Here is a 23,112-nt window from a genome sequence, read left to right as displayed (position 1 = left end):
TCGCAGGTCGTTACGGTAAGGCTAATTATATGTGATGGCTTCTTCGTGAGAATTAATGAAATAGAGTGAGGGGGGGAGAAAAAAAAACATTCGCCTGAGAAAATACAAGCACAATTTCACCGTGTTAATATGTGAACAGCAGTAGTCAATTCTGCTTATCAAGCAGCTAAAAAACACGTCTCTTTGTCCTCTTTGGACTAAAGCAACTGAAAACAGTCCTGACACAGCAAACTATCACTCCTGGGTCCTCATTTAGTCCTCACTGGGGCTGTCACTGGGCTCTTTTGTTCTTGTTGCTATCTCATAAATTTACTGCCGTTTCATCTTGACTTTGCTTTTATATTCCACCTACTCCTTTTTCCCCCATTCTTCATGCAAAACACGAGACAATCCCAGTGGAAAGCGGGAACAAAACAGTGTCAAATGCAAATCGGAAATATTCTTAATTGATATTCAGAGTGTGTGAATAGTAGCTTATCTTTCGAAGGGTAATTGTCCTCGTGCATTTTTTTAAAAACACAATAAATATAGGTCACATGCAGGTCACTCGCACAAGAAAACCATCTAGCTGTTGCCTGTTATCTTTGAGCAGTTGTAGGTTTAATAGAAAATGTGATGTGACATGTGAAAGCCAGTTCTTTAGGTCAGCTTTGAATGTGTCCCTTCAAGTCAAAACCTCCCCGGACTTTCTCTGCTCATCTTCACTACAGCTCTTTAAAACAAACCATTCCCTGTCACTCTTTCTTTCTTTCTACCTGTCTGTCATGTCCCTGCAGGCACAATTCATTCAAAAGACACCTGCCCAGGCAGATGCAGGTAGGGAGTCTAGACCTGGGAAATGACTACGTGGTGGACAAAGACGAAAAGCCCACCAGCATCGGCCGCATCCAGCCAGAGCTCTACCAACAGAAGGCCCCGGAAACGGAGGATTCATCCAAGAATGGCAGCAGCAAAAACTGTGGCTCGATTAACTTCTCTCTCAAGTACGACTATGAAAACGAGGCCCTCCTAGTCAACATCCTCAAGGCGGTAGATCTACCTGCCAAGGACTTATGCGGCACATCCGACCCTTACGTGAAGATCTACCTGCTGCCGGACCGCAAGAAGTTCCAGACTCGCGTCCACCGGAAGACACTCAACCCAACATTCAGCGAGAGCTTCCAGTTTCCCGTGCCTTACGACGAGCTGGCAGTCAGGAAGCTCCATATGAGCGTCTTTGACTTTGACCGGTTTTCACGGCACGACATGATCGGGGAGGTGGTGCTGGATAACTTGTTTGAGACATCGGACCTCTCCAGGGAGACGAACATATGGAGGGACATCCAATACGCCACCAGTGTAAGAATCGATTAGCTTTGCAGTATACATTTTCAATCCATACATATGAGTAACAGGGTCAAAGGGATGAGCGCTATGAGGTCATGTCCTTTTCTTGAAATGTGGGGGTAGGGTTAGATCAGGCAGACCCTTCCCGTAAGATAAAGGAATTCTTTGCAGGAAATTTGCACCTCTCGCTTTGGTGTAGCTGTAGAGTTTTAGAGTTTCACAGAGCAAGAAACAGATTGCAATAACAAAATGACCCAAAAAAAAAGGTGTGAAAATCTGCCATAACTTGGGAGAATCTCCAAAAAAAATCTGGAGGGTTGGCAAGTTCGAGTTGGCAGAGCAGGGCAGCTCAGGGACAGGTCTGGAGTGGCCAAACAAAAGATAAGATAAATGATAAAGGATAAAAAGGCAACAGGTGCAGGCTCTCTACAGAAGCTCAACAAAGTCAACACCTCAGTGCTGCTTGAGACAAATTAAACACTGCCTCTAGATAAACTTTCATGTGTGAGGCGAGGGGGTTCTTTAATCTCCCTTGTGGACCTGTTGTTATCATACTTTGCTGTGATTGGCCCTCACTGTTTCAGAGCGATGAGATCATTGATGGGACTGGGACTGAGAGTGAATTAATAAATCACCACATGCTCTGATCTATATTTAACCAGCTCATTTAGACGTTTCACTGTTGCGTGTGCACAAGATCTTCCACTTTGTTGTTGATTTAAAAAAAAAAAAGATCCGGAGTGAATCTTCTGTCTGTCAGCGTGGAGAGAAAGAAGCATCTTCATGTGGGGAATTAAAACTTCAAGAAAACATAATTCAACAGAGAACTCAATAATAAAAAGTCCAACAATAGGAAAAGATTCAGAGACCCTTTAAATGTCTGATGCAAGTAAGGAGTGCGTTGAGGGAATTAAAAACCTGGCTGCAGCCTTGTAATTTAATTCAAATGACTAGAAATACACCAAACCAGCCAGTGCTTTAGCAGAAACATTTACTCACTTATGAAAATACATAAAGGGACTGGTTGTAGTGACATCTCAAACATAAAAAGAACATTTCTCACTCACAGCTCACTCAATGCAATTATGTGTCTGTTAGCTTTGTTACTTGTTGAAGATGTCCAGGGAACGTTTTCTGGAGCTAGTCTCCGGCGCCATGTTAGGGACCTTTTGAGCTTAGAACGCCTCGTCACTTTATCGCCTCCACGGAGGCCTCGTACCTGACAGTTTTGTTGAACTTGAGCTTCTTCAAGGATTGTTCAATAATCTCGACGTTATTGCTTAAGAGGCAGAAAAGCAGGCGGCCCTCTCTCCTTTTGGCACACAAACTTTATTGAACCACCGAATGATTTTATGACAAAAGCCCTCGCTCACATTAAATTCAAGATTGGCAACGTAAAGAATGCACAGATGGTGTGGCTCAGTAGAAACCAAAAAAACAAACATGAAGTGTGTAATGTAAGTCTTGGGTAACATTGAGACACTTGAACACCGCTGTGCAGTTTAATGTGTTGAAAAGACACTGGTATCGAGCAGAGGGAGGGACGGCGAAAGAAAAGAGCGAGCGACTTTCTTCAGTTCATAGATCAAGGAGAGATATTTATCGATAACACCAATTTCTACGAGGATTAGTGAGATAAAGAGTCTGGAGGCGACTAGTAGCGACTTCAGACCATTCCTCATGTGTGTTCGATCTTAATAAACTATTTTGGGAAGGTCGAATGAATTCAGGAGACGATTTATCAGGTGGAAGGAGGCTAAAAAAACAAGAGCTAATCAGTCTTTGTTATAGGGCCTCCATAGTTTGTAATAAATACGGCATTGTAAATGTAAATACAATAAAAGACTAATAAGTAATTGACTTGACAGTCAACTTTAAAGCAGATGCTGCTAGAGCCAAATGCTAATGTTATGAATGTCTGTACGTCATTTCACGGTGATCCATCAAATAGTTATATTAGATATTTCAGTCTGGACCAAAGTGGTGCGCTGACCCAATGACCGATCAACAGACGTAGCCGTCCCCGGAGCCTATGACGCTGGCGTGGCTAAATTATGATTACTGCAGTACAGATGATACTGACTGGCACCAAAACAGCCTGTGCTGTTTGTACAAGGACAATCAAAGTGTCACTTCATGCTTTTACAACACTTGACATTTCTGCTGCGCTCTCACATCACGGCCGAACGTTCACACCCTTCAAAACACGAAATCCCTCACTTCCACGTCGGCAGAAGAAGAAAGCCAGCCAAATCGCAGCTGTGTGCGTGAAGAGAGACGTTAAGACTGCAGGACGTGTCGAGATTTGACAATCAGCGGGCTTCTCACCAAGCTCATTCAGAGAGATTAGGGGTCTGCGCGACCTTAATACTGTTTAAAGGATGGGGCTAAGAACTCACAGGAGACAGTCCGATAACAGGACTTTTCATTCCACTTGAGACTATCAGCTCGGCAGAGACTCAAACAGGACTGTCTCCGCACAAGTGAAAGCTAATGTTTCAGTAGGTGGACATGTTGTGCTTGGCAAGCGTTTGTCTCAGGAGTAATTTGAAGTCTAGAAAACATTTGTACACGAGACATCTTGGTGTTAGAAGTCTAAAAATGCTCATTTTACTTGATTGTGGGTAATTAGGCTACATTATGTTGAGGTTGCTGAGCTGCAAACTTAATGTCCTCTCTTTTTGTTTTAATTTGATGATGATCGTCGTCTGCAAACATGATCAGAATGATGTTTTCTACAGTGAGAATAAGGAAATTTGCTGTTTGGCAAATGTATCGTGGAGTTTATCGGGAGGTCAGTCATAATTTTAGCATTGTTTTGTAGTTTAGGTCTTTAGGTGTTTGTCCATGACAGCTTATAATGACAAACAGTAAGCGATCTTTGCCAGGGTTTGAAGGGCAGCCCAAAATATTGGAAACTATTGTAGCTGTGCTGCACCATCCACTTTTATTTAAAGCTTTGTGTAGCAGTAGTATAGTTGTTTGTCGTATTAGTAGTATGAGGTTTAGGCATAAAGACTTCTTCTTTCGTACGTCCTTAGACCTTCAGCTCCGTGTCACTGTCTAGGTCAATTAAGCCACGATCTCCATTTGGTGGCCGGTATATGGGACAGCTGGTTGTCACATGCTCCAGTCTGTAGTGGGTCCCCACATTGGCAATGGGCAATAAGACCCCACTTCTGCATTGCTGCACCGAAACGTCCCACACCTGTCCTCAGGTGAGTGTTGTCCACTCCTTACGGGGGGAGGTCAGGTACATCTGTCGGGTCCTCGATGAATTGGTGAAGTCTGGATGATACTGCTGCCTTCCACTGGTCCCTCCATCTTGCCTTCACCCAGGCGGGCCTTGGAGGTGTCTACAGGTGTTGTGCGAAGCAGTTCCTGGGCGTGTAAGGCAATAAAGAGGCATAAAGACTGTTCATCTTTAAACTAAACTGCATGAGGTTTTTTCTCAGCTAATAATTTATGAACAGCAAACTTGTTAGCTCACAGCTCGTCAATAAAATAGAATTATATTGGTGTGACCAGGTCTTGGCTGGGTGCTGGTGTATTGAACCTTGCTTCCCTATGCTAAGCTAAGCCAATCATCTCCTGTCCTTAATGCACAAACATAAGGGGGGGCGGGTCTGATCTAAATCTCTGCAAGAAAGCGCATTAGGCAAAGCTTACGATGATTTTTATTGTCCCGTGCTACAAAATGTCGACTATGCAACTCCTTCGCGCCGTGCTTTTTTACGACAATATCCATTTGTCTTTTCTGCACAGCTCACAATACGCCTGCATCCCTCCTGCACCTGTAATTATCAAACAACAGGCTCACAATGCAAAATTCCTCAAGCCAAAAATGCAAATAGAAGTAGAGGGAGTTTATTATTTTGCGTCATATTATATATTTTTTTCTCAGCTTCATGTCTAAGCTGTCGTCCAATTAGCTGGTTTTCTATTCTCTAATCTGATTTTGTTACCTGTGGGAACAAAAGGCCACCGTGAACTTTACCATATTTTTTGAGAAGGATAACAAACGACACATTAATTATAGCATTTTTTTTTTTGTGTGTGTTTCATTGACTGAACAGCAGACTATAAATAAAATATAGCATTGATCCCAGAAACAGACCTGGAGGATGAGGCGGTTATTAAACATCACTCTGGATCAAAGCATCAGCGTTGAATGTAAATGTGAAATGGATTTTTCACACGTGTGTGTGTGTGTGTGTGTGTGTGTGTGTGTGTGTGTGTGTGTGTGTGTGTGTGTGTTCCCACAGGAAAGCGTCGACCTCGGGGAGATCATGTTTTCACTATGCTACCTGCCGACCGCGGGCAGACTCACACTTACTGTCATCAAGTGCAGGAACCTCAAAGCCATGGACATCACTGGATACTCAGGTGTGTGTGTGTGTGTGTGTGTGTGTTTGTGTGATTCACTTACAGCTGCAATGGCTTAAAAAATGAATGATCCCCTCTGTGAATACCCAATTGTAATCCTGTCAGATAAAGTGAACAAACAGCGGCGAGCCATCTCTATCAGCTGCGCTCTGTTTATTTCAGCAGTTATTAACATTCAACACTTGCGATATTAAGACACTGTCAGCAAACAGTTGGCAGACGGGCTATTTATGTTAATCGACTGCCGCTTGTAAAAAACGTGACATTTATTGGGCATTAATCGGCAGGTTCAGGTGTAATTCAAAGTGGTCTTTTTCCCCGCCCATGTTTAATGACATTTCACAAATTTTTTAATCCCCCCGAGTTTTTAGGAGGTTTATCTGTCCGCCATTATTTCAGTCTCTGCGTCGTAAAAAAACGTAGCTATCAAATTGTGCCTTCGAGCACACTGGGCTGCAAAGGCAAGCACTCTTGTTTGTCTTTAATAGATTTAGGGCAGCTTACATCTGACTAACGCGGAGCATGATGAATCATACGAAGGGTACGAATTCATCTGGAAGCTTTCTTCTTGGTCACGCTGTTTAAGCCATCCACGTCCCTCCCATCTTTTTTGTTTACACAAGGCGTCGACTCACCTACGTTTATGTGCATTACTGATTGAAGATGTTTTGGTAGTCAGGACAAACATTATAAAAGCTCTGCTCTCTCTGTTAATAATCCCACAAGCCTGATCTTCATGCTAATTATTTCTCTGGCAGTTTCCTAAATGAGATGGATAACTTACAGCGTCCAAGTACGATGATACTTTCCTTTTTTTCCTCTCGATAAAGTGACTCTGTCCTTGTCGTCCTTGTCACTGATTAGATCCCTATGTCAAAGTGTCACTCATATGTGACGGGAGACGTTTGAAAAAGAAGAAGACGAGCATAAAAAAGAACACGCTGAATCCAACCTACAACGAGGCCATCATCTTTGACATCCCTCCGGACAGCATGGACCACGTCAGCCTGCACATCTCTGTCATGGACTACGATTTGTACGTACAAACCAAAAAATAATAATAATCTAACTTAGCGTCACGTCTGAGCAGAACAATTCTTGTTCTTGTTATTTGAATGTTGTGTACATAAGAGCACGATTTTGTGACATCGCAGCTAATTTGGAGTCGATCACGATAAAATCACTGACGCTCTATAAAGAGTGGACGGCGTATGCATGACATTACCCACAGGTGTCTGAAGAGACACCTTGGCAGTCCTGCCTCTTTCGCATCCTGGGTAATCTAGAAATCGTGGATCAGTTGTGGATCCGAGGCCGAATGACGCCTGGGTGCTCAAACAAGAAACACCTGTTAGTTAAATTGGCCATACTGTTAATCCTGCATAACTTTAAGCCTTAATATAATGTGAACAGGTGAGTTGTATATAAATTCACCCTCAGTACAGTTGTCATGAACGGGGAAATTAGCTACAGAGACCAAAACTGTTTTTTGTACCAGGCTGTAAACATGTTTATTTCTGCTGTGAAGTTGGACATTTGAGCAACTGCATTTGTTGACTTCACGGATCCAATACGTGTGTTTGAAGCCTGGAACCTTCTGCACACATTGACTTTTAAGTAGTTAAACTTTTAAAATGAAAAATTTGCACATTTATTGACTCTGGAGTTTTCAACGAGGGAAAATAAATAATCAATTTAAGACTTTTTGATTATCCCTCATTTTCAAATTAAAGTCAGATACATTGTAGTTTATCAGACATGAAGTCGTGCACTACCTTTTATGTGCAGCTACAACAGGAAAGGGAGAAAGCGTAATGCAGTGCAGCGCAGCTGACAGAATGAGACCATGCAAGTTAAAGGTCAGACTGTGAGTGTGTAGAAGAGGAGCAGATACCAAACACAAGCTCTTGTGCTTTCTTTGCCGTCTGCTCTCATGCTAGGATTAATTCACTTTTTGCTTATAATCCTGGGATTAAGTCAAGGAAAAGAAAACCACTGCCTTCATTTACACTTCAGACATTTTAAGTGAAGCAAAGATCTGCTTTGATGACCGTCTAGAGATGAGTCAATTCTCGTGTCACAGAGTCCGTCAGCTGCAGACTCGCTGTGTCAATCGACAGGACGTCCAGATTCAGATTCGCGTCTCCTTTAATTTCAAAATGCCTTTTCTGCAAATTATAAACATCAATTCGATGGATGAGATGTTGCATCAGGTTATGTCATATGTGTTCATACAGTACGTGTGTTGTCCCCACAGGGTAGGTCATAATGAGATCATTGGTGTGATGAGGGTTGGATGCAATGCCGAGGGACTTGGCAGGGACCACTGGAACGAAATGCTGGCTTATCCACGTAAGCCCATTGCACACTGGCACCCCCTGCTGGAGTCCAAGAAATCTGAGAAGGAGGTAGGTTTAAGTACAGTACATGTTCTTTATTTAGGATTAGAAATAAAAACCGAGAGGGTAACTCTCGAGTCACAGTTTGAAACCTCTGCCTCTGAGGTTTTGGAAGGTGGGGGGTGCAGGTAATCTGAGACATGGTGGTAGTTATCGTAGTTTTGTAGTTTGTCCTGCTTACGAACGCCAACGGCAGTAGCAGAAGCAGCGGCAGTGCCTGACAAAACAGCTCATGGAGGGATTTGAACACAAAGACACCAAATGTCCATCACAAATAAACGTCCAAAAAAAAGATTCTCCTTATAAGTTCAGAACCGGGCAGAAAATCTTTCTGCTTTCAAGATTTTCTCAGTATTAAAGTTAAACATAAATTAAGTAGAACTGGATACCTCTGTTAACTTCTCTTCTACCTTAATTATCGAACCAAACAGATCAAATTCTGATAGTGAAACTTTTTCGCTGGGTGGCAAAAGTATCCACAGTTTGGCCACTATGTCAAACTGTCTTCAGAGCCCAGCGCACTTTCCGAGGGTTTGATCCAAGACAACACACTTTCTGTTTACGTCCCCAGAGAGACTGTGGGAATTTTAATGTACTGTAGAGCATAATCCTCCAAATAGGAGTGAAGCAAAAAGTAAAGTATTCAGTATTTAAAGACCAAAGACAGATATGAATGATTAAATCTACAGTATGTTCTTTGTTTTCTTGAGTTTTTTTCCTGTACCAAACTCCTAGCGGCTGGAACATCGACTCTCTCTTTGCATCGCGTTGAAACTGCCCTGACAGTGACGGTGCTGTAAAAATAATCAGCCCAGGCGTTATAAATCATTTTCCTTTTGTCTGTCCGTCTTGCAGTGGAAGGCGAGGACAGCCAGCTTTGACAGCCAAGGCTCCTGCCCCTCACCCAGGCCCCCTGCTAGTCCCTGAGCAGAGCCACCTGTGACCCAGCAGCCCAGATAGGGGGTTTCCTCCCTCCTGTTGATCTACTTCCTGTCTGTCTGATTGAGGAGAAACACAACCCCACTGTCTCTCCCTTTCTTTCTCTCTCTCTCTCCCTCTCTCTCTGTCCCTCCCTTCCTCAAGTCTAGTCCCAGAGCACTCCTAAGAACTGATCTAGGACCACCGTCAGTCAGTTAGTTGTGTGAAAGCGCAGTCTTTTCGGGGTTAAAAGTTTGAAATGTGGGTGTTGTGATGACCCAGAGCTGCCCTTGTTGTCCCTCAGAAGAAATTGGCCGGACGTTCCAGCCTGCAGACATTTAATATTGAGCTGTCCGAGCTGAGGTGAAACGGATCTCTGCGTCCTCGCGGGAGGCTTTTTACAGAAACGCCGAAGATCCAGCTTTGTGCCGCTGAGACTCTTTGATGGGAAAACTCAGTCGGCCTTTTCCTGAGAGCAGCGGAAGTTTCACCAAGAGAAGCCGAGGACGCGGGGTGACGAAAAAAAAAGACAATCTTAGAGGGGATCTGAAGCAATGTCAAAACTCTACAGCTCTCTCATTGAATTTCACAGTTCTGTATTAGAATAAAAACGATTCTGAACTGTAGCATTTTGGAACTGTTAGATGTAAAACCGCTCCGTTAGTTATTGTTATTGTCCGTGAGTAGCAAAACTGGAACGAATATCAAAGATCCAGCTCAGTTCACTGTACTTCCAGTTTCATCAAAAAGCATAAGCAATTATCCGGGAAGGTTAATTCTTACAGATTTGTAGCTTTTGTGCAGCCAAGAAGTTTTATGTCACGAAAGAAGATGAAGAATTATTGGTATTCAACCGAGAGCTCATTGGCTGCAGTTATAACCGATTTCTCTGATTTCAATTCTGATTTTCAATACAAGAGGAAGAAGAAAGTTGAATTACCTGATAAAAGTTGTAAAAAAAAAACAACAACCTGAGAAGAAAAGCTTTTGACAGAAACAAGCTTTTTAGTGAAGCGAGCTCTGGAGGTTTCTGTAAACAGGGAAGCTGTGAGCACACTTTACACACCCTTACCTCCTTCTCTCTGTTTGATGTTTGCTTTTTGAGAGATGTCACCCCTTTTTCTTCCGAATGAAAACTCAACTCAAACAAACACACATAAAAAAAAAAACTAAAGTCATGTTTTCCTTCAGACACACGTTGCTGTTTCAAAAAGCACTTCTTTGTCTCCTCTTGTTTGGGTTTTCGGTAGATGTGTATAGTTTCATGTAAAGCTGTAGCCTTTATGTATGTTTTTTTGTTTTTGTTTTTTTTCCTAAAACAGAAAATCAGAAAAGATAAAACGAGATGTATCAAGTTAAAAAGAAGAAAAAAAACAATAAAAAAACAAAAACATAACTGACATTTTGAATATATGTAGCCTTGTTGGTGGTGATGATTGAGAAAAACTCTGAAAAAAGGTGAACATATTCGTCTTTTGAACTCGATGTTTATCCTGCCATTAATCACGCTGTTGTACAGGGATAACGTGTATTTGAAACTCGCCACGGAGACGCTTGATCCGCAACGTGGTCGTTGGATTATCTTTGATGATATTTGATGTGTGAGAGAAAAAGAATACAGCATCAGTTCTATCAGTTTTCTTTATATCGGATAAAAGATGCACAAAATTCCAGTTAAGGCCAAAAATACTGTCTTTAAACAGCACATCTATAGATTTCAAATGAACATATTATGTATTACGAAGGTTCAGAACAGCTTTGTGGAGTCACCGAGCCACTCGGCAGGTCGTATTTGACCACCTGCACCTCTGTATCAGCCTTCTGCTGCATGTAGTGAGAATAAAACGTAATAATTCGGTTTCTATTCACATTATTGTCCTCCAGTAGAAGTCGTTTCCGAGCACTGAGTCGCGGATGCACAGACGGGAGGGGTAGAACGACTGGAGAGCTTATGAGAGGATCAACTTGAGAGGTAGTTTTTCGAAGCCATGCGATGCACAAATGGGAAGCACAGTGTGAAATTTATTCCATATCCCATAAAAGAATCTGTCGTTTCAGTTCAGTGCATAATTAGTCGTTAGCATGTAGCGTTCTGGCCGGAGCAATAAGATGGTGGATGGTTTTGCACAGGAACCAAGAGGAAGACGGTTACACACTCCGTCCAAACTAAACGCAATCTTTAACCAAATGTCCACAAAAACTACAAAAGGAAATGCAAATTAATGTTTTGGCACAAATTCCCTATTCAGGCGCTACGGGGGCGCACACAACATAATCAGATGGTATGAAACATGTAGAGGACACATCTGGAATTAATTTGAAATTCACAAATTAAAAGGTCTAGTGTGTAAAAGTTTTGAGGTCTCTATTTACAAAAATATGGCAGAAATCAAATATAATAAATGATCACCTGGAAATAAGAATCATGAACTTGGAAGGAGTCGCCATGTTTCTACAGTATCTCAGAAGGAAAACGTTAAACACTGGCTCTAGATTTTCACATATTTTGTGGCCGCTGTAGTTTCTCCTTCAAGCTTAAAACGGGAGGGTGAGCAGAGGGGGTTGCAATCCACAACTAGACCACTAGATGTCGCTAAATCCTGCACACTGGAGCTTTAATCTGGGGAACAGTCTCCTTCGTCTCCATGTACCCGAATCATGATTTATTCATTAAGTCTGTTTCCACCACATCTAGATGTTTTGTTTTTGATCTTTGTGCAGGAGCCAGCTTAGTGCAGCTTGCGTTATTACGACTTATTGTTTCTACTGCAACACAAATATATAAATATATAAAGCCTGCGTGACAGGCACAAGCTATCATGACATTGTGCTGCAGGCGCATCCTTCAGTTTTTTAGAAATTTGTCTATAGATTTCAGTTAAAAATATTAGTAAGATCTTTGTTAAAAGAATAAAACACGATAAATTTGCATCTATTAACATTATTTTCCTCCAGTTTCAGGTTTACCCTCCAGTCGAAGTAGTTTCTGTGGTTCTGTAATTGGCACACACAGATACCATCAGCCCATTTGGGCCGTGAAATGTTAAGCCGACGTGAATATGAGGCTGGAAAAGCTGCCAGGAGACATGCACAGATAATATTTGGTAAAGCTTGTACAGATAATTTCTTTTCAATACGAGGACAATTTATTGAATAGCATCCGTATTATCTCAACATCTTTAATCTGGTCTGTGACAATGTTCTTGGCATTACGAGCCGTCCAGACTGCTGGTGTCTCATTCAGCTTGTACGATGAACACGCTATATATCATGGAGTTTGTGAAAATGTCGAGGGGGGGGGGGCCAGACATCAAGACATAAGCAGATGCATTCAGCAGACCCTTCCAGATCTGTTTTATCCATTTCCGCCGGAGGGGGGTTAAGTTTACCCAGAGCGAGACGTTTAGTAGCTCAGTGTGTGTGCGAGAGGCCGAGACGACAGCGCGGGGGCAGCTGATGGGTGGACGGGTCAGCGTCTACAGAGCCGTGGCATTTCTCTAATTGGCAGTTGTTAGAATGAGTCAGCGCGCTATTGTTTCAAAGCATCAAACACCTCTTACACGAGTGTGACAGTTCGAGTCGTTGCTCTCTTTCACACAGTTGTTCTAGACTAACGGCGTCACTCATAGACTCGAGACAAGTGGTTGAAATCTCTGTTCCTCCTTGTTTTTTTCTTCTTTCGAACACGTGCTCTACGATGGTCGATACGTTTTCTCTGACGATGTGCCGTGTTTTCATAGTAGATGAGACCTGTTGAATCAATCGCCTCAGTTTTATGGACTGTTTCAAGCTCCTTCTAGCTTTGCCTAATATTGTAACGTTTCTTGATATGATCTTGTAAATCCCTTCCAACTGTTATGACAGCACTGAATTTCCAATATTTTTTATTGAACATTTTTGTATTTGTAATAATAGAAATGTTTGAGAAAATGTTCTGGTGATCGATATCGACAAAAAAAAAAAGTCTATTATGAGTTTCCTTTTTAGATTTTAGATGATCAAGACTCACAATAACAAGTGACCCCCAGTGTGTAATAAAGTAAATTGATAATAGCATACAGTATTTGCAGCACAAGTCTTTTTTTTTCTTTGTTTCGATGAGTGAAAATCAACAGGATAAAAAAAAAATAAAAGTTTGGGTTTTTTCTCTCCTACAGGATGTGATGTTATCGGTTCTGTGACATTTTCTTTTCTTTGATTAAAGGATTTATGCAAAATGTGTTGGGCGCTGTGTGTTTTCATGGCACGCACACACACACACATCAGAAATCACACATATAGCCTAATGACAGCACAGCCAGTGGCTTAACAAGCAGGAACGGACAGAGGAGGAAATGAGATTTCGTCTGAAGTTAAACGAGGGGTGGGTGCACACGATGCATAGCCGAGACTTGACAGCCTCTAATAGACAAAGCGACATTTTCACACACACACACACACACACACACACAAAAGAAGATCAAATTGGTGCATAAAAGTCCAAAAACAGAAAAAAATCTGTGATGTGAAGTCTGATCTGTTTCGAATCTACCGTGGATAAAAAGTATGCCGGGACTCTGGTTCATAGCTTGAGCAAATTTACGGCTCCTATTTTTCATCCTCGCCTTTGAAAACATAACACCGCTTCCCTGCTGTCAGACCAAGAGTTTCCTCTTCATGGTCAGTCTGTAAATGATTTGGTAGCCGTCGTCCCAGCCGTAGAGCTGTTTCTCCTCGGGGTTGTATTTCAGACTGGCGTGGGAGCCATACCTCCTGGGAAAGTAGAGCAAGGGAGCCTCCGCGTTGATCACCATGTCGTTGACGTCAAACACGCATTGAATTCTGGACCGGCTGGCTGGGCTGGTGTTGTAGACGACGTAGACGGTTCCACAGACTACAAAAGCCGCCTCTGCATTGTCCCGCGGGCATCTGGTGTCCCAGATTTCTTCTATATCAAGCGTGGCGGGGTCCATCTTTGCGAGGTTGATGTTTGGTTCGCTGTCGCCGGCGGCGTACAGGAGCCAGAGGCCCTCGTCGTCGGCTGCGAGGTCCACAACAATTTCTGGGTTGAGGGTGTAAACAGTAGCGTGGCTCTCCACCGGGAACATGGCAATGTCTGTCACCGAGGCGCTCAGGAGGTCGTATTTGACCACCTGCAAGTCCATATCGGCCTCGTGCTGAATGTAGTACAAATATCCGTTATAAACAGCGCTGCCAGGGCCGCTCCACTCCGATGGAAGCCTGATCTGTCTGCTGCTGGCGAGACCGACAGAGCTGGAGAAGTCACGTACAGAGTTGAACTGGGAGACGATGTCTCCTGATGTTCCATTAAAGACATAAACCCTGGACGACCTCGGGTCGCGGGTCCACATGCCTTTGGGACTGCCCACTCTCTTCAGGATCTTCACCGATCTGATGGAGGAGATGATTTCCACGCAGTCTGCAGTGAGAGAGAAGACGAAGAGAAGGATGTTTTTGTGATTTAAAGTGAATGATCATGAGAGAAAATGTCCACAGTTTGTTGAACTGTTGCTTCACCTCAAGATTCTCTCAAATTATGTAACAATCCCCATCCCTCTCAAAACCGCTTCCAATGCAACCAATAACTCTGATTTGAATTTTTTTGTTTCTCTTTAAAGGCCGTCACCTCTCCCCGGCCCCCGGCCCCCGGCCCCCTTTTTCACATGAACTCCAAGAAAGTGTGAAATAAGAGAAGAAGCTGTGGCCGTCCTCGGGGAGATGTCGGCCACATCTTCTGCAGTAAAACTCGATTACCTAAACCACAAAGAATTCATCTGCAAACTAGTGTCCAAAAGAAAACACACAGCTGTATTTAAACCCAGCATTGCAACGCTTACTGAGACAGATTTGGTGAATATTACCTAAGTAGGCTATATCCTGTGGAGTCTTGGTCTTGTCTTGGTCCCAACCTTTCAAAGTCTTGGCCTTGTCTTGGTCTTGATCATAACTTATTTTTTAAACGCGCTGGTCTCAGTTTAGGTGGTCTCGACTGCAACACTGTGATCATTTTTTTCGTTATTTTTGCAGTTGTGGGAACGAAACAAACGAATTCATGTAAAATAAACCCAGAATCAAAACGTAAACTGATTACGCCGGTTTAGCAGCTCGGTGATAGGATGCAAAGTTTTAACGTACATAAACTTAATCCTTTGATCAAAGAACCAGATATTTTATAAAACCAGTGTGAATCTTTTTTTTACTATTGGCATGAAACTCAATGAATGGGAGATAATTAAGCCTAGCACTGACATTAGCTCAATGAGCTGGTTGAAAAACGAATTCTAAAATCAAAACCCTCTTAAATATGCAGTTAACGGCTGTATCGTACACATTGTGCTAAATGACTGAGACTTATCTGCCTGTCAGCACACTCATTGGTTGATGATCCATGTAGGAGGTTCTTGTACTGCAGTGCAGAGCCGGTACTAGTAATACTGTATGTGACATAAGAAACAGTATGTTTTATTGTTGCAAAAGATCTTTAGGTTGAGGACTGACAAATATGTTTCGCAAACATGACACTATATGGAGTAATGTTCCTTCCTTCCCCAAAGCCAATAACGAGCAGGACGGTTAAATCTTAGATTGTTGTGGGGACACTGACTTCTTCTCTTTAGGATACAGAGCAGGCCCCATTCTGATCATTACCATGGTAACCGAGGTCAGAGGATAGTGCTGTAAAGGTGAACACGTTTCCTCGTTTGTAGACTAATGACCGATGAGTATGACCGTTTAGAGTCGATGGGTCGAGTCGATGGGTCACCGTCCTGGGGGCTGATAGATGAGTCAGAGAGGAGCAGCCTTGACGAGTGTATCGATTAAAGAGATCTCGGACTCTCGTGGAAACCTGTGAACTGCCGATTGACGACACGCGGATTTCTTTATTAAAGTTTTAGGCAGAGAGAAAACAACTCAAACTGTTCTCACAGAAAGTTTTGCTCATGTAGAATCACGTTGTTCACGGTAAGAAGCAGATAGAAAAATAAAAAATAGACTTTTTAAACCCGTCTGACCGTCCGACGGGTCAAGAACAAACTCAAAAACAACAAAGGTGGGTCGAAATCACAGAACTTCATGAAGTTCTAGGGGAGATCTCATCACTGAAGCTCAACTTTGAGAATCGAGAATATTTCCATTTGATTTAACGCTGCAGCCAGTCGGTAAGTTGTTAATTTTTTAACAGGGTGGATGACGCGGCAGCTCTGACACCACTGAATCATCATAGTGAACTACTATTGGAATATTTTACCAGCCGTGCCCTCTCTCCTCTGTGTTTTCCTGCTGTTTGTTTAATATTTCATAGTTGTTCCCAGTCTGTCACTCTCTGTGTGCTGCATCTGCCAGGCCTGACCTCCTGGTTCTTCTCGCCTGTCAATCTACTGAAGCACCTGCAGCTGATCAACTCATCAACTGTGCAGTATAAAACCCCCGCTGACTCATCCATCCGGACCGTGCCAGATTGTTTAGTCTCCCATGCAGCACAGACATTATGGCCAAAAACGTCGCTACCTAGTTTTTTTGTGTGCTCACCTAATCTTTGGTTTCGACTCCACAGTCTTCTCGGCTCCTCTAGTTGCTCCAGATGAGCTTCTACATCTTTTGAGACAATAAACTGCCTCAACCGATTTCTGTCTCCTGATCGGAGACAAAGGATCAATGAGTCAGACAGACGAGACTTAACATATTCATCGAGACAAACACATCTGCCACTGCGCTCTCCCTCCAACTAATGAGAGCTTAACAAAGTACACATTGTACTTGCAGCGTGATTAACGAGGGGCTCTATTTACAGAATATGACAGAAATGGAATATAACGTGTATAAACATGGACGAGGTCCGACATCTTCAACTCTAGATGTGTCACGTTTTTTGCACATCTTGCTGCCGCTGTAGTTTCTCCTTCACGAAAGAGTGAGGCGAGGGTGTTGCAATTCACAACTACAATGCTACAACGCCACTAAATCCTGCACCCTGGTCCATTAATAAATAAAACCTGTGGATATTTTATCCTTTTTTTATTGTTTGTTTAGTCATGAATATTTAATGTTATGCAGTCGAGGATTGTAGTTTGTTTTTGTTTTTTTTAAAGTCTCCTCAGGGGAGTTGTATGTTAAGGCCACGTTCAGATGCTGCATCTCAAATCGCATTATAAAAACATCTCACAGGTGTTAACTTAATAATTATAATTTCGATTTTCATCCTCCTCTGTCACAGTTCCATTAGCGGTCTCATTCCTCAGCTCAAATGTCTTTTTGCGACCTCCCCATTTAGAGGACATCAAGCAGCCTACAGCAGTCACTCTCCAAATTAAGGCAAATTCAAAGTAGTCAGGGTGGAAATTAGACACACACAGACTCATGAGAGGAAGGATTAGTTCGGCACAGACCACACGAGGATGCTTCCTGGGAGGGGGGGCGAAAAAAGAAGTTGAGATTAATACGCTGCTCTCACTAAAACACACAGACAAAAAAGGATGTCCCGCTGATATGTCCAGGGGCGAAATTAGCATTATGCTCACAAATCAGAAAATGGGTCCCCCCCCCCTCCTACAATGCGGTAAAAGTTCGTTTTGGGTCACTTCACAGCGTTCACAATGGCTCACTGTGTGAGCCGAGCTCGGGAGAGTAACACCACGGCTTTAGGGCAGCTTCCTGTCCCTCCTCTCTGCAGAGACACAGCTCCAGATAGACACACATTGTACATCATCAACTCTATTATGTATGTGGACTTGCATTATGATTCACAGCGTTTATGTGCTATCGATCGCCTTATTAACTCGAGAACAAGAATAATAAAGAGATCGATATTTTTTTTTCGGCTTTGAAGATGAAGAGATGGAATTCAGCTTTCAGCAGCAGTTAAGTGCAAAAACATGGATTTGTTTTTCTTTAATGTGCACATTACAGTGTTCGATGGAATCAAGATGTGGTTTCACAACTTTCCACATCATGCTTTTGAAATGGTTCTAACAAGTCTCTGTATATCCAGAGAGTAAATGACTCAGCACCGTTTGTAGTAGCACGCCTCGGGATCTGAAGATTATAAAGACAAATACGGCGCCTCGAACAGCACAAGCAAGCGGGGGGGGGGGGGAGTAGCTCTGTGGAAATAAATGAGTTGCATCAAGCCACATTTCTCCTGGAAAACATGACTGCCCACTGACTCAAAGCACTCAGTTAAATGACTTGTAACAGCGCTGCGTTTGTTTCCTATTTTCCAGTGGTATAGCTTTTCCTAGACAGCGACTCTGCAAAAAAAAAGGGGGGCGGTATAGTGCTCGGTGTGATGTGGAATGCTAAATTTAACTATGCATCCTTCAGGTTCTGTCAGGGAATGAAAATGAGAGATCAAAAGCAGTCAGCAAAGGACATTTGGCTGAAGTGTGTGTGTGTGTGCTTCCCTGCAACCCACCAGAGACCCTGGAGTACAGCTCCTCCCAGTCTTCTTCCTCCTCTTGCTCTCCTCTGTTCTCCTCCAGCCCCCAGGCTCCCTGCTCCACCACCTTGTCCGCCTTATTCGCACAGGCCCGAGGAGAAGTCCGAGTCTCCACATAGTCCATCTCTCGCTCCACCCGGTCCACTTGGACCACGGTTCCTTCGATGTCTCTCTGAAGCAAGCTGTGCTCATTCTTCAGTCCGTCCATGGCCTCGGCGGTTAGCTTTTTAAAATCCCTCATCTCCGTGTGGAAGCGAATGGACTGCTCGTGCCAAAACTGCATTCGGTCCTGACCAGATGTGGGCAGAGCAAAACAAGCGTTATATAAACTGTCACAACAAACTGTCCGAGCAGAAACCTTAAACAGCATGCTGATGATCGTTAACATTTCCTAATGACGCTGACGTGAATGTCATTTTGCAGACAGTTGTTCGTGAACAAAAGTTACGTTACGGATGAACCTGATGAAGGCCACAAGACCAAACATTTGCCTGTACATATTTCAAACTCATGTAGGCACTAATGGGGCATGAGTTGGACAGAACATGATAAATGTAACTTGAGTCATTTACAGATATTTGTGTGGACTCGAGATACCCATCTTCGTCTGGTCACCGTATCTGATGCTAAAGTTGTTCTGTATACTGCATCTGTTGCAGGACTTTCGACCCTTTCAGATCACCAAAGTTATTACAAACCATTTTGTGTTGGGAAATGAATGTCTGCCCAAATTTCAGCGCAATCCCCGCTGGTGGCATGACACAAAAAGTCATGGATCACCATCAAGTCAGAAGTGTTTTATTATGGCAATCCATCCAACAGTTCTGGGGATATTTTAGTCAACAGACCCCCCCCGAACTTTTAACTGGATTGTCATGACATCGTGTACATTCATGATCCACAGAGGATGAGTCTTGCTGAATTCAGTGAGCCTCTGATCGTTCTAGCATCATCTGCAGGTCAGAAGTTTCCCCTTCTTATGTCAACATCTAGAAGATTTTGACCAAATGTTCATGGTCCCCAGATGATGCATCCTGCAGACAGACAGCAACTAGCTGGTGAACATTTCTCTGTAACTGCTGGATGATGGGTGATCATGTCTTTTCTACTGTTCCCAAAGGGGCCAAAAATTAGTTATTGTAGGCTTACAACCAAGTATGTTCAAAACTAACGACCAGCCGCCTCCGGTGCACCTTATGTTTAATTAGTAATGGTAGCAAGAACATGATAAACATCCTTGCAAATCATCATCATTTTATCCTCATTAATATTGTGAGCAGGTTATAGCAGCCCACATCACCTCTGTGTCTAAGGACAGCCTCGCAGAGCCGCTGCATGGCTGCAAACTGGTCCTGCTGGCAACCACAATAAATCAGAGACAGTAAAATGTCCCTATCAGACCGTTATCACCATCGCCAAATACAACAGAGCACTGAGTTTCTCAGAGTAGTGATTGACACAGTCAGGGTGACGGGTAAATTATTCAAAGCGAGAGATGTAATAACTGACGGCTTCTCCGCTGCCTCTCTCTCTTCCGCCTCCGTTTCATTTTCTCATCTTGCTTGCTGTGGGCCTGTGGTCGAAGGGAAATGAAAAGTTCAATGAAAACTCGCTGATGAATTTTCTTGCCGAGTTCACATCAATGCAGAAGTTGAGCCAACATATTGGAATTGTGACCGGAGGGGAAGCCACAGGGGGCGAAAAAAAGAGAGCAGGGTTTAGCTGTAAATAGACAATTCATTTCATGTGGATAACAGCTGGAAGAGTGTCATTTTTTGCATTGTAACTGTACGGTTGAAGTGTGCCCTAAAAGAATACATTAAAAGAATCATTTAAATGAGCGAGCGCTGAAATGACTCCCTGAGGTTGCCAGACGTGTAATCCTGCATTTCATATTACACCTTAAACCAACAAAAGTCTTCACTTCACACACAAACTTTGCCGTCTTATAACCTCCTTTTTAAAAACACAAGTAATTTAAATCCCTTCCCTCCGGCGCTTTGTTGTAATACAACTCAATTCCACCTTTTGCAGAAGACATCTTTATAAGCCTGCTGGGATGTTGGATGCCATGGCAGCAGAGGTTGAGCTTGTACTCATTACCACCGTGTCATTGTCTTAAACACTAAAAGAAACCGTAATGTTGTCGGACAGAAATTGTGCATTGCGTGCATCAAGTGATATTCCTCCCCAGAGGCCCCTGCGAAGTTGATGAGCTGGGCAGACGTCGCATTAATTGGATTGCATTCGTTAAAATCACATTAAAAAAGGAGAAAGCGGAGGCAGGAACCGGCATTTCTAATTTTTTAATGAGTTCATTGAGAGCAAGTATAGAAAATTGACCAATTATCAGTCATTTGAAATGGTATTGCTTCTTACCTCGATAGCCAACAACCTGTTCTCCAGATAATCCATCAGCCCCTGGTAGTAATACTGGGCTCCAGTCAAAGTCCAGGCAGTGGAAACAAGGAGGACTAACACCGGCTTCATTGTGAGCCGATCAATAGGTCAGCTGTCTTTGTCTGTCCAGGTTTTAGGGGATTCTTTAGGTTTCCCTCCTTGCAGAACTGTCCTTAAGAGCTTCACACAGCCTATAAACGCTTGTGTACAGTCTAACTACATGTGCAAAGAGGTGAGAAGGATAGAGAGGGAGAGAGAGTAAGAGGCCACCTCTGAGAGTTCCCAATTCTTTCACTGCCCTCACTTGGCTGGAATGTTTTCACAAACTCTCAGGGAGGAGCCTTGTGCCTCTCACCCCTCTCTGTCCTCAAAAAAGTGAATGTGCTGCGCTCGCGCTTGTGTATGAGTGTTTGTTGCACATGTTGTACACACTGTCTCAGGCGTGTAAACTGGGATTACAGCACCGACAGAACACGATGGAACAGCTCTGTCGACCGGTGGTGCAGGAAGTATTCAGATCCTTTTTTATTCAAGTAAAAGTGCAAATAACACACTGTAAAAATAAGAGTTCTGCACTGTAAATGTCACTTGAGTTAAGTATTTATAAACATGCACAAATATGGCCCCTGTGGCTGATATACTAATATATATTTTATCATGTAAAAGCAGCATTTTATTGTTGTGGTTGTTTGAGGTCATTTTTCATTCTGGATTAATCTGCTGTTTATTTTCTCCATAAATTAATTGATTCATTGTTGAGAAATGGTGAGAAATATCGTCATACATCAAAATTATTTTTTAAAAGAATTCAAGTGTGGGAATTTGCAGCTTTTTCTGAAGTTTTTTTTTTTAATGAAAAATGACTGAAATTATCAAAACAGTTGCAATAGGCTAATCAGATCATTTCTGCTGCACATGTACAAACTGTTGGTTACTGTATAACACCATATTATATAACCTCTGTGTGTTTTGCGTGCAAAGATTTGAATCTGTAAAGTAACAAGTGATTAAAGCTTTTACATAAATGTGGGAAAAAAATTTAAAAAGTATAATATTTCTCTCTGTAACGTAGCGAAGTAGAAAGTCGCATGAAAAGAAAAGATTCAAGTAAAGTTCTTGAAATTCATACTTGAGTAAATGTAATGCATGTTACGCTGATCGTAACTTATTCTAACTCTTTTTCTCAGTGACTTCAGAATTGACTACAGTAATATTATTCCTGGAAGAAATCACTCCGGATGCTGCCATGCAACTAATCATGGTGCCATTCATTCTAAAATGACGATATTGGGTTTACAAAAACAATCATTAGAGAGCTTACATTGTTTAAAAAGTTAAATATTAAGCCCTCATTGTCATTAATATAGTGCACGTTATTGTTGCAGTGGAGAAAGCGTTACTGAGTGCCTGCACAGAGGGGTGTGCCTCTGACAGATGTAGCCATAAAACTGTTATGTGCATGCAATGATGATAAAATACTGTGCAGAACTGAAGCAGTCCTGCAGTCCAATGTAGGATTTGTCTGATGATGCTGAAGCCTGGAGAGATTTTCGTCCTGTCGCAGGAAGCGTTTCGAACTTTATTGTGTTTTTTGGGACAACATATAAAGTTTTAAATCCCTGAGGTTGCGTAGTGACACCGTGTTTTGTTTATTTGTGTACTCTGTGCTTCAGTCCCATCTGTGTGTGTAATACGCTGCAGGTGTGTCTCTCTGATTGGCTGAGGCAATGATTGAGCGAGTGAATAGGTGACACAGGAAGCTGATTGGTACCAGCCTGACAGCCACAATTTTAAAGGATGGTTTCCTGCCAGCTCCCGCGGGCTCTTCTCTCTCTCCACTTGTATCCAGCCAACACTATAAATAGTATCATCCAAGATTCTATATCAGCCCTGGGATCTGTGGGAGTGTTTTGTTTAATCTCTTTTCTCCACTTTCTCTAAGTTATGTAAGAGATTTGTATTGTTGTTGTTCACTCTTTGACTTTTAGGTTGATGAATTTAGTTTTGTTTTCTTTGTCTGCCCACCTCGAAGCCACAATATCCTTACGCGCAAAGTAAAAGCTAATATATCACGTTTTATTTGTGTGTATATACTAAATAAAAGTCACGTGTAGTTTTTCTCTTCATTGGGACATTGTGAAAGGACGATGGAAGGATGACATCTGCTCACTTTTGTTATTTAAAGGACCAGTGTGTAGAATTTAGTGGCAGTGGTGTAGCTGCTGCTTGCAACACCCTCACTTCACC

General features: G+C 42.6%; 2 protein-coding genes across 4 annotated transcripts in view; one reads left to right on the top strand and one right to left on the bottom strand.

Annotated features, from left to right (window-relative positions):
• Positions 1–10,631, top strand: part of syt6a (synaptotagmin VIa) — a 79,579-nt gene extending 68,948 nt beyond the window's left edge. For all 3 annotated transcript variants that reach the window (XM_027288270.1, XM_019273916.2, XM_010751310.3), the window contains 5 exons: positions 777–1,338; positions 5,592–5,712; positions 6,577–6,748; positions 7,970–8,120; positions 8,967–10,631. In XM_027288270.1, the coding sequence (XP_027144071.1) occupies positions 777–1,338; positions 5,592–5,712; positions 6,577–6,748; positions 7,970–8,120; positions 8,967–9,038 (1,078 nt within the window). In that variant the 3' untranslated portion in view covers positions 9,039–10,631. The remainder of the gene's footprint in view (positions 1–776; positions 1,339–5,591; positions 5,713–6,576; positions 6,749–7,969; positions 8,121–8,966) is intronic.
• A 2,920-nt stretch (positions 10,632–13,551) lies between these two features.
• Positions 13,552–21,171, bottom strand: olfml3a (olfactomedin-like 3a). Its single transcript, XM_019273850.2, has 3 exons — positions 20,845–21,171; positions 18,442–18,754; positions 13,552–14,448 (listed from the first exon to the last, which is right to left on the bottom strand). The coding sequence occupies exons 1-3, from the start codon at positions 20,953–20,955 to the stop codon at positions 13,664–13,666; spliced, it is 1,209 nt and encodes a 402-aa protein (XP_019129395.1). The 5' UTR covers positions 20,956–21,171; the 3' UTR covers positions 13,552–13,663.
• Between the last annotated feature and the right edge of the window lie 1,941 nt (positions 21,172–23,112).

Source organism: Larimichthys crocea, chromosome XV, assembly GCF_000972845.2.
Source record: "Larimichthys crocea isolate SSNF chromosome XV, L_crocea_2.0, whole genome shotgun sequence".
In the NCBI taxonomy this organism is placed as follows: domain Eukaryota; kingdom Metazoa; phylum Chordata; class Actinopteri; family Sciaenidae; genus Larimichthys; species Larimichthys crocea.
This window is presented reverse-complemented; position numbering and strand designations above follow the sequence as displayed.